The 12439-nt window shown below is 42.7% G+C and overlaps 1 protein-coding gene across 3 annotated transcripts in view; it reads right to left on the bottom strand.

The window, feature by feature from the left end:
* The window catches only part of KLHL29 (kelch like family member 29), a 392991-nt gene that overhangs the window by 19418 nt on the left and 361134 nt on the right, over positions 1-12439 (bottom strand). For all 3 annotated transcript variants that reach the window (XM_032104042.1, XM_032104043.1, XM_032104041.1), the window contains 2 exons: positions 11173-11353; positions 2444-2637 (listed from right to left, as the gene is read on the bottom strand). In XM_032104042.1, the coding sequence (XP_031959933.1) occupies positions 2444-2637; positions 11173-11353 (375 nt within the window). The remainder of the gene's footprint in view (positions 1-2443; positions 2638-11172; positions 11354-12439) is intronic.

A 12439-nucleotide genomic window follows, 5' to 3' on the forward strand; every position in this document is an offset into this window, starting at 1 on the left:
GACAGGTGCTACTCATCTAAAAATCTCCATAGACCTTGGCTGCTTTCAATACCTGCAGCTACTGTTGCAAATCTGAGCATGCTGGAGGCATTTTTAAATAAACTGTTGTCCTATTTGAGGTCAAACAGGTTTCACTGATCTCTAGGGTGACTTTGTAACAACTGACCATCAGAGATCTCAGTTGCCTTAGCTCAGAGGTAAACCTTAGGAATTCACAAATCAACACAAAAAGGCTCTGAGGCTGTCAGAGGCACCCTGGCAGTGATCATGACAGGATTGATCCCAGCTCCATTTTGCAAAAGGCTCCTTCTACTTCCTCTTTCCTTTAGACTGTACTGTACCTGGCACTGCATCCAGTTCTTGGGAGGATACTTTAAAAATACAGGAGATGCTATGGTTTTTGTAGAGCTGAAAATATTGAAATGTATTTCCAACATTCCCACTGCCTTGTAGTGAAGATCAGGCATCACATCAGTTCACGTTCTCAGACATTCTCCACTGGGGTGCCATTTTTCAGACTGTGTTATTTTAAGTTATTTTGAAGTAAATTCACATTATACATTACCCAACAAAGAACTCCTTGTTTTATTATATATTTTATTGTTTTATTATATATTTTATGCCTTTAGCTTAACTAATGAAAAAAACCATAAATACCATCTTTTAATTTCACAAGTATCTTTCATGTATTTTTGTACTATTAAGAAATAATAGTACAACTCTATTAGAACAATGGGTGAAGAACCCAGCTCTGGGATGGTTAAGATGATTTTTTTTTAAACACACATGATGTTGATGCTTGCTAGACCCTAACGAGCCCAGGGGAAGACTCCTTAGCTCCTGTGGCGCTTGCACTATTATGGTAAGGAATAGGAATACAACTTTGCATAATGCACTCGTTTTTGCAGTATGCTGTGAGTCCAGGAAAACCTCATACTGTCAGTCAGTGGATTAAAGGAGCAGTGATAGCTGTAGCCACGTGATGGAAAAAGCCAGGCAGTGGGGTTGTTTGTGCTGCTGTCTTACATAAGCACGCCTTTGGCCGGCTAGCGCCCTCCCGCTGGGCGCTTCCTGCGCATCCTGCGCGTGTCACGTCGTGTTAGAGCACACGGGAGCAGCCGGCATCCTCAGCAGGGCAGGCTGCGGCCACGGAGCGCCAGCTCCTCGTCTCCTGATCTACCAGGGAACCCAGCAAAAGGGTCGGGATCATTGTAACAAGCTGCAACAGAAAGAGCAGCTTATTCTAAGTTTCTGAATATGCTTAGGCCTTACCTGAATACCTTACAGCTGTCCTATAATTTCTTACTTGCTACTCCTATTGCTCTAAGGTTCAGTAAAAAGAAGATGATTTTTTAAAAATGAGGTCACAGCGTCAACACGACTAAAAGGTTCAGAATGCTGAAACACTGGAACAGGTTGCCCAGACAGACAGTAGACACCCCATCCCTGGAAACTTGAAGGTCAAGTTGGACAGGGCTCTGAGCAAACTGAATTAGTGGAAGACGTCCCTGCTTATTGCTTGGGTTACGTGACCTTTAAGGGTCCCAAACCACTGTATGACTCTCTGAACTCGGATGTGAAGACAAACCACTCCAAAAGCAGCTTCTCTACAATGATTGTGTGTGAGTTGTTTCTTTGGCCACTTGGGTGCAGCCAGACCGAAGGCTGGCACAGCCCAGTGCAGAGCGCACGACCCAGGTCAGCTGTTGCCTGCAGGAGCATCCTCTCTGAGCTGAACACTAAATCTCATTTCCAAAAGCAGCCTAAACACTCAGGGTGCAAATTGCCACAGAAAGCAAGTAAGTTGCAAACTTCTGAGCACTGTTCTAATTTTGGAAGGAAGTCATCACCTCTGACATTGGCTGGTGCATTGGAAAATTTGGTTTCTCATCTTGCTCTTTATGTTTGGTGAGCTCAAGGGCATGATAAACTAAAACCCACAGTTTTAATAAATTACGTCTTGAAGATGTCAGCCTCCGAAGCACATATGCCTGTGGACACCACTGATAAATCCCAGTTCGGAATGCCTGTCACTTCCCACAGTGGGAACATTTTAACAAACTCATGAGTGAGTTTTAACAAACTCATGAGTGATGATCCACCACTTGAGCAGTGCTGTGAACCCACATGGAGCAACACATGATGCCAGCATGAAGTTTCACTGCACTTGGAGATTGTTTTAATCTAAAATGTCTAATTGTTCATACCTTTCCTTTCTTCTCTGCTTTGAACTCTTCACTTCTAGCTGGTAACTAGTCTGTATTAATGAGTGACAATTACCTTCAGTGGAGATCCAGACAACTGCTTCTCTGGTATAGTAGCCATGCATTCCTGCCAATATGTTATAGGGATATCCCCCCGACCCCACAACTCCTTTGCTTTCTGCAAAGGCATTCAGATACCTGTAGCACAGAGGTTTGCTCTGACACCACGCAAGGCTTACCAATCATCGGTGACTCTATGAAACTCCACGAGTTGGTCTGAGGGATGTAGGACTGCAAGACCCCCGCAGCTCGGCCGGCTTCGTTCACCCCTCCGAAGACGTAGATCTTGCCCCCACACACGGTGGCCGCGGCCGAGTGCACGGCCTTGGGCAGGGGGGCGATGGTCTCCCACTGGTTGGTGATGGTGTCGTACCTGGGGACGACAGCAGCGCAGTGAGCTGAGGTGAGCAGCACTGGGCAGCACAGACAGGCACAGAAAGCAGGCTGGGGCACAGAAAGGCAGCTTGGCAAGCAGAAGAAAAGCAGAGGTGGAAAAGCATTTTTTTTAACATCTTACAAATTCAGCCACTTGGTAAATGGTGTAATGGATGCTTTTCTCTAAGGTTTTAAAACATTGATAGAAGCCCAGAGAAAGCTGGTTCTGTTTTCTGTATATGCCTCTCAAATCTCATTATAGTCCAAGGTGCAGAAACTTGAGACATCTTTATTGAGATGTCTTCCACTGATTAATTTCTTTTAATGAGTATACAATGAGATTATTCTTGCTAATCAGTGTGGAGATATCCAATAGTGACTGTGGGCAAGCAACTGTTAATATACTTCAGTTGTTCAGCTTGTGGAACACATCTCACCTGCAATATAATGCAACATGATGGTTCCTTTTACTCTAGTTAACTGACCAGCAATGCACATTTTGTGCCAGAATAACTTGCTTTTATTTAATTTTCATTGTGCAAACCAAGCTACTGTGCTTCATTTCAGGATGCTGCAACTGTTAATGCTGGAGTAAGATTTCACCATTGGTTTTGTATTTGACATGAATCAAACAGAAAAGAGTACGCATGAAAGTGCTAAATTAGTTTTAAGGTCATCAGCATCTGATTTAATTAAGTCATTGACCATAAGGGAAGTGCAGTTAACAATCCATGGATGAAGATTCATTTTAGACAATATCACAAGTACAGGCATCCCTTTTTTTTTAAAGATAATGTGGCAGGGATCCAAATAGCTGCTCTAAAATGAGTCTTGGAGACAGTGGAGAATAATGTGATTTTTAGGTTTCTATATTTCCATGTAATGACAGATGCAGTCAAACAGGAGTTTCCCGTGTAGTGATTTTTCAGAGTTGTTGACTGCCAGAACAGAAGCCCTCATCACCCATTCAGAGCTTTTGCTCTTAATGGCAGTGATATGCAATATGCAAACACGAAATGAATTGATGAACATGAACCCTTGTGCAAAATATGATTTGGCAACAGGGGAATTCTCCCTCTGTAACATGGCCCTCAAATTTTCACTGCTCAAACTTGGGGAAAATAAAAGGGAGGAATGATAAAAATGGCAGAAACAGTAGAAAATAATGTGCTTAATAAAAATGCACTAATGAGCTTCCAAGTAATAGAACTGAAAGTAATTAACACACTCATAAAACTGAAGCAATAGCAAGAGGGAGGCAAACTCTAACTAAAAAAAATTAGGAAAGTCCCTTATAATGAGCATGGAGAACTGCCTTGTATGATGCTCTAAATTAGTTACAGAGAAATTAAATTCATCTACAACAAGTGATCAAAGGGAAGAAATATAACAAGATTAAACAACATGGTGCTGGAAGCATTCAAGGTGACACACCTTTGCTGGGCTGATTCTTGTACCAAACCTGAGCCTGAAGATGCATTTTGACTGCACAAGCAGCTCCTCCAGGTAAGTCACCACATGCTGCATCTCTCGCATTCGCCCACAGCACTCGGAGCAGCATTCACATCCACCCGAGCAGATATATGAAAATTTCACAAAATATAAAGTTTCACACGTTGCTTTTGGGACATACTTTGCTAACTCAGCTACTGCAATAATTGGTAATTTAATTCTTGATGTCTTGTTAAAACATTGGCTGTAATTGGTTATGGAATGGGAAAAACAACAGAGCTGAGAACTGACCTAGTGTTCCTTCTCTTGTTCCTTCTTTAAGACAAATTCCACCTGTCGACTGATAGGTTTTGTCTCACACCATCTACTCTGAATTAGCACCAGGAACATATGTGGGCAGTCAAAGTGGTCTGAGATGGAGGTGGTGAGCAGCCAACTGCCTTCCCTGTTGCTGGCAGAAGTACCTGGCACAGCTCAGCTCTCAAGACAAAGATGATCCCGACAGTGGCTTTCTGATTGTCCTACTATGTTTTTGAGAAGAAGGGGTTATATCCTTCACATATACTGGGGGCTGGGTGTGGTTGAGAACCACAGCCATAGGAATACTGGAGAAACTTCAAATTACAAAAACAGTCATCCTTTTTCTGGATCAATTTCCTTACTGAGGTCTTGAGTCCCACAGACTCCCTTTTTCACTCACTTTCACTGCTCTCTGTTTATGCTCTATGATGACAGAGCTGGTATTTTTTCCTACTGTCCTTCATCTGCCACTGAGAAACCAGAAATGACCAGTTTCACTTCATCTGCTGAGACCCAAAGGCCGAAAATCTACTGGATACAGGTGAAGCTTAAAACCCCACTCTTTTCTTGAAGGTCATTTGGTTTAAAAAATCAGTGAACCATAAAGCAGGCAGAAGCAAGTCCCGGTCCACTTAGCATGGGCACCTAACGTGGGTTTTACACGGGCTGCTCAGTGAAGCAACTCTCTTAAGTGAGCATCTACACAAGCCCTGAGGCTGAAGAGGAGAAATTGATGCCTCAAGGCTTCCTGATAGCTGTCCACCACGTCCTTCCATCCCCTGGGAATTTATTCCTCCAGTTCACTCCCTCCTTGCAAAACGGTAGACCTGATTTCTAGCCTGTTTTGCTTCAGCTCCCACCCGCCAGAAAGTTTGTTTCTTTTTCCCTGCTGGATTATAAAACTGTCTGCTATCAAATCTCTCTCTTTCACATATGGACGTGCAGAAAATAATAAAGTCAACTCTTCACCTTCTATGGGATAAACTAAGTAGTCTAAGCTCCTTAAGTCTCTGCAAGGCATGTTTCCATCATTTTGGTCTATCTCAAGTCAGCTCTTAATGTGTTCACACAAGGATTTGCACCAGATTAACTAAATTGGTTTAAAAATGAATGAAGGTGAACCTTTGTAACCTTCCAGGACAGAAAATACTGACACCTGCTTTACCTCTCTACCCTAGGGCTTTTCCATCTGTTGTGTCATCTCTGGCACTGCCATCACCCCACGGCCACTGGTGCTCGTGGGGCTCCTGGCTGCCTGTCATACCAGCCCTGCTCAAGGGCCAGCAGGGAGGAAACTGATTTAAAGAATAATCACTTTGATCTCTTTCCATTAGTCAAGCTTTGCATTCGAATCCCCTGTTTGAAGCTGTAGATGGAGACATAATGTGAGCTGGCTTCAAGCCAAGCAAAGGCTTTTCTTCCCTCTCCTGCACCGCTCCCTCCTGGTGTGTCCATGCTTGTCCTTGGCTGTGGGCCTACCAAGCCCATCCAATTCGCTGAACTTGAATCTTCAAGGACATCTCCTTTCCCACGACTGATTCCTGGTCTGCAGTTCTTGCACACCATGGTCTCACGTGTGGTTTTACACACTTGCCCTCACACTCCTCCCTCTGCCCCAGCAGCCTGCTGGTCCCCGGCCCTGCAGGACACGTGTGTCCCCACCTGTCACTTCACGTGTCACTTGCACCAAGCACAGGGATCTCATCTGACCCTGCTGCACTCACTACCTGCTGACTTATGTATTATTTAAACATACACCTTATATGTTTTTGTATCTCTTATATATGTGTATATGCACATTATCTGCATATATAATGTATATATGTATGTATACGTATAATTTATATACCCATGATATGGCAAATGATCTGAACCCAGTAGAAAATACAGCTTAGCCTTGAAGAGAACACAAGCAGAAATAAAACCTTGCTGGTTGCCACAACTCCCCCCTCTTAGGATTTCATCTGGGGGCTTCATCTTCCCCTTCCTTCCTTCATTTCATTCAACACCTCCTTCCTTGCTCTTTCCCTACCATCTCAGTATTAACAGCAGAAAACTGTTCATTTCAAGCTGTGCCACTCGCTTCACTGCCTTCTTGACTTTTGATCTCTTCAGTACCTGAAAATAATATTTTTTTTTCTCCTCAGTCTCTTAATTTCTGTCATCCTAGGTTAAACAGCCCTATGTGTATCTTGATTTATTCACATTATAAGATCCTTACATTATGGTCAGGCACTTACACACTGACCATTTCTGTCAGTCTGCAAGAAATCCTTCAGTTATTTAACCATTATTTAATTATATTTGCAGGAAAGCTTCTATTTAAACTAAAGCTGTACAGTGTCATATTGAACTGTTCTTCTGATGATTCACATGTTTAAAATCACAGTAATGGATTACTATTTTTTGCCTTCTTTTGTTTTCTTCTGATGGGCTTAAGAAACTATCCTAAGACAAGGCAATATATTTAATTTTCTTCTGTCTAGGTAAGATAACATTTTTAAAATCACTGAGTCCAACCATTAACCTGGCACTGCCAAGACCAACACTAAACCATGTCCTCAGTGCCACATCTACATGACTTTTAAATACCTCCAGGGATGGTGACTCCAATGCTCCCCTGGGCTGCCTGTTCCAGTGCCTGGCAGTCCTTTTGGTGAAGAAATGTCCACCTTCCTTGTGGGAGAACCCCTAATTCCTACATGATCATGTCTCAGTAAAACAATAGGTTCTGAAGCAGTTTCTAAAATGTATAAAGCTTATTCTTGGCACTGATTTTTTTCAACTGTCTTCAAAGTATGCACTGCCAACAAAAGTAATCTCCCAATTTTAGATAACCCTGTTGTAAAAGTACTGTCAGGTCAAGAGGATTCATCTTCTTCTGTCCTTCAAACATATAATAACCACAAAGCACCCACATTTCCACACTTCCAGTCACATACATTGTCTTGTCAGCATACGCAGCCTTCTCGGCTCTCAAATTGCATATATTACAGGGCCCATCCATTATCTAAAGACCTAGTTCGTGGATCCACTTCATTTCGCCAGCTCCCAACTCAACTCATATCTCAGAAGAAGACAGAAAGTGTAATACCCTCTCGCCTAACACCTAATGACTTGCTTCCTGTCACACAGAACCTTGCCAGAGGGGTTTGATGGAGAACTGCAGCCACCCTGTTATTTCCCTAAACACTCATTGCTAAAACATAACTTTCCCTGAACATATACCCATGCACAGCCACCAAAATGGACTTATAACTCAGCCCCTCTGGCACATGGATATTGTTTTAAGATGAGTAACGAATGACTCCTATTCATCTGTTTGTGACTGATAGTCCCATAATATTATCTATCGAGACGGAATTTTTGCTGCCTCCTTACAGACAAATGGCAGATAAAGGGTAAAGAATCTCAGCCCTGTCAAATTTGATGAGAAAACACCCACTGTTTTAAGTGGCACCAGAATTTCTGGGTAAGGCTGCACCCTTCAGCATCAACGACACAACCAAAAGCATGGAGAGAGGGACACAGGAGCTGATGCCATAAATCATTAGGAGTCCAGTGGTCCCTACTTGCTTTAATGCTTTGTCATAGTGCAGCAGATGTGTTAAGTGCAGGCAGGTGGCATTATGCATAGCTAAGGTGGTCTGACATTTGTTTTTAAAAAGCAAAATGCTGTATAAACATCTTTGTAAGATTTTAACCATTTAGGATCAAATATTACAAGAATTCCACGAAAAACAGGTGGAGAACAAGAAAGAAACTGGGAGAAAATGCTATGTTCTCTGTCTTCAAAGACCCACTGTGGTGAGACACCCTGTAGACTTTATGCTCTGGGTGTGCTAACTGGTGAGGTCAGGGTAAGTCACTTTGGACTGGAGACATGTCCTTCACCATGCCAGACGACACACGTCAGAACCTGGCCAGAGCTGGGCATGTCACGCTTGGTCTGACTGAGAAAGCAGAATGCAAAATGTGGTTGGGAAAGATAAGCTGCATATGCACCAGGGGAGGTGGTAGGTGGTCCAGCGAGGGAGGATGTGCAGTGCCTTGCCCTTCACACTACACTGGTGGCACAGCCCAGGACTGCATTGTGTGTCAGGCATGGATAAGCCCCTGCACCTCCATCTGGGGGATAACAGGGCTATAATCTCAGAGGCCTCCTAGGAGGTGAAAAACTACCCCAAACCCAGGAGCGTGTTTCTGCAATTCCACATTCAGGGGAGGAGTGATAACGTTAGAGGTAAATGTAATTTTTGGCATCACCTGACACGGACCCTATGACCATGCCACTTTATTTTAATTTAGTGCTTTTCTATGACCTACTGGAATGACAGAGAGGTTTCCCCCCTACTGAGAGACTATATCACAGTGTCTCATCCAAACTAACACAGTATTTGAAGAGGAATGTGCAACCCACATAGAAATATGATGGGAGAAAGTTGGTTTCTTGTAGGTCTAGAGGAGGCGGGGGGAAGAAAAGCAGAGTCAAGAAGTGGGCATTCACTGCTCATAAGACAGAAGCCAACTCAGCAATTAAAGTGATTTTAGTTTGTATTTTAGTGTGTTTCTTCCAAAGTTGCAATCCAAATTCAGAAATCCTCACTGCTTGCAAAAATGGGTACAGCGATTTATTTAAATTCCTGACCCCTGCCTTGTCCAAATGTGAAGTGCTTCAGTGTGAAAAGGCCTGACTTTGCTCAGCACAGCTAGGAGGGTCAGCCTTCCCTCACCTGCACTTCTGACAGCAGACCCTGAAACATCCTTTCCAAAACAAAGCTTCAGTCATGCTGTGCTTCACTTCTGTCACCCCCTACTACCATTTTAATACGAAGAATAAAAAAGGAAACATCCCCAAACTTCTCTCATTTCCTGGCACAGTCCAAAGGAGACCATGTTGCACTTTTTCCATGACTCTGCCTCACAAGTCACTCTATAGACAACAGCAGATTAATTATAACCACGGGTTTAGCAAATCCCCATGACAAGACATCCTTATTGTGGCTGAGACAGCGTGTGCTGAAATGATAGGGAGGAAATCTGCTCCTTTCCCACATCCAAGTCTCTTGGTGGGCTCAGTACAATGGAAAACCAGCACGGCTGCTCTCACTGAACCAAGCAGGGGCTGCCGAGGGGCCAAGTGTGAATTTGCAGGCTGCAATTTCATCTGTGGTGAGGGCTGCGGTGACTGAGATGAGAGGGAAGGAGCAGGGGGGACTCTGCTTGATTTGGTGTCCATTCAACTGAGCAACATTTTGGATGCTTTGATAAAGAGAGACGATGAGAATAGGAGCAGAGACAGAGATCAGGCCCAAGGAAAACTGAAAGATCATTTAATCAATGGCAACTATCAAGACTCCTCAACAGCATTATTTTGCTGTTCATCTTTATCAAGAGATGGAACGAACCAGCATCTCTTTCCTGGGCTCTCTCCTTCCTGTGTTCACAAAAATAGTTGTCTTGGGATGACACAACCGGCACAATAGTTCTGCTAGTCAAAAATTTACTGACTTAAATGATGGGACAAATACCTGTGATACCAGAAATAAATCTGCTGGAAAGGGTGAGATTTGCTTCAAAGCAAGTCCGGTGCACAGTGCCCGCCTTATGTTCTGGATTAAGGAGGGAAGCAACGTTCACATGTTGCATTCACTGCTATGATTTATCATTCATTCCTTGCTGTCTGCATTTCCCTGATTTGCTGAGAGCATCATCACCGACACCAGTTCCTAACCTTTTGAAAAATGTGTTGTTTTTTTCTTCCCCTGCAATCTTTCCTAGTAACCTCTCCCTATTTGTCTTGGTTGTTAATGCAACTTTTATTGAAAAATGCCTCCTTCAAAATGTTGCTGAAGAAGTATTCAAATTCAGTACTTAAAACTGACAAAAATTTTTGGTTGCCACATACACATAGGAAAAACATTTCCCAAAAATGTGTCCCAACTAAGTGTTTGGGGAGGGCTAAGACTGTATCGATATTTTTGGAATAGAATATTCTCATAAACTGCACTTCAAAGTGAATTCTATTTTTTAATGAAAACATTGATATACATATAAAATCTATGGCTTTACTGAATGCCATGGGTGACAAGAAACTAGTTGGTTTTGGAATTTTACTTTGTGAAATACTTTTGTTGCACTTTTGTTCCTTCCTGTTTTTTTAAGTTCCATGTGAAAAAAATGAAAAAAATTACATCTGGAGTCTACTTGAAAGGAGAAATTTCCATTCTCTCCCATCTTTGTTCAGCCAGGAATTCAAAACTGTTTCCATTTATTGGTTGTTTTACTCTGAACTTGGCAGGTTCCAGCCCCAGGCCAAGACCACCAAAGGGAGGATCTTCCAGTCAGGTCAAGGCTGAGGTGCTACACCAGGAAAACACATACAAGAAACTTAACTTTGCTGTTGCTTTTTTAGGATTTAAAAGAAAAAAAAAAGTACTATTGTGGTCTGTAAAGACTTTCATCAGTACTAAATTCAAAGGGAGTTTATTAATTCATTGTATAACCTGGAAAAATGTCCCAAGAAGCTTAATTCCTCTCTTCATTCCCCTGAGCAAACCGAGAAGCTGGCAACTTTCCTCTTTGGTTTTGAAACAATGCTTTCCACTAAAGCTTTTAAATGAAATCTAATCCTGCCCACTTTCCTACTTTCTTAGCTGTTATAAAAGCTTATTTTAACACATACAGTCCATTTGATGTGTCCTTTAAAAGGCAAAGGGTCCTTTAGCATAGCATGAAGGAAAAGCTCCAGCAAACAGCACGTGTTTTGGGTTTTTTTTACCTTTCCACATGGTCAACGTTGCCTGCCACACCGACCCCTCCAATGGTATAAATTTTCCCATCGTACACCAGACTGTTATGTCGACACCTTGGGACTGTCATGCGGGACACGAGGTTCCAGTTATCGAGCAAGGACATGTAACACCAGACATCAGCCAGCGTGACACCCGACTCCATGCCGCCTGGCACCCACGGGCGGGCGGGGGAGAGAAAAGGGGAGAGTTACGTGAGATCCTGGAATGGCAGCAGCTCTGCACACAGCAATCAAAGCCAGTTACAAAGTAAAAACTCTTCAAATGACATTTGACTAATTAAAATAAATCACCCTCAATAGTGAGCATCTGTTCCGATGATGCATATCTGTGTCATTTATTCATGCGCCCCAAAGGCTGGGGTTTTTTTAATAAGATGACATGAAGAAATCAAGATGTCAGACTACGAGAGACACATACATAAGGGGATAGACCCTTCTCATTGTTCATAAATAACTTCCAGTCTATTAAATTACTGCAACACTTGCAAGAAGGTGTCAGGAGGCTGAGTCTATCTTGGCTTGTGAGACACAGGCCAGCCTGAAATCTAAAATGCTTAATACAGTGATGGATTGAAGCAGCACAATAAAGCCAGTGCTTGCACTGTAGGCTGAATTTCTAATTCTCAGGGACAAATTTCTTATTTATTTTCATTTGCAGATAAAAGACAGAACCAGCTGTACCAGTCCTGTAAAACAGTTCAAGATGATCTTGTGAAATATTTATATTGGTCACTTTTTAACTTCTGCTTGAAGCTTCCAAGGTAGCCACTTAGTGGGTGTCTTACTATCCTGTTTTGAATCACAAAGAGGTGAAATGATTTATTTGGGACCACACCAGGAGTCAGTGGTCAAGCCAGGAAAATGAACTAGACACAGTTCCATGGTTTAATGAGAAAACCAGACTTCCTCCTCGGTATTTTGCTCTCCAAACCTATGCTATGCAGTGCAGGGTCCAGTACTTGGAGCTTGCAGAAGGCCATTCTCACTTCTCTTGGTTCCCCTTCCCTTTTTCCTGTGTCTTCTACATTTGAGCAAAACAAAATATCAAGTGAGTCTTAGCTACATTTTCAGCTCTCCTTATTGCAGCCACCAAATACCATCCAATCACTTAGCCAGATTCAAGGGGAAGAGCTGAAATGAGCTTTGAAATTAGGATTCCAAGCTTTTTTTACCAGGTATGGCACAGCCTAAAATGGCTGTACATATTGGAAAGCACCTCTGCTAAGAATAACTA

This window comes from Corvus moneduloides, chromosome 3 (assembly GCF_009650955.1).
Source record: "Corvus moneduloides isolate bCorMon1 chromosome 3, bCorMon1.pri, whole genome shotgun sequence".
NCBI classification, from domain to species: Eukaryota; Metazoa; Chordata; class Aves; order Passeriformes; family Corvidae; genus Corvus; species Corvus moneduloides.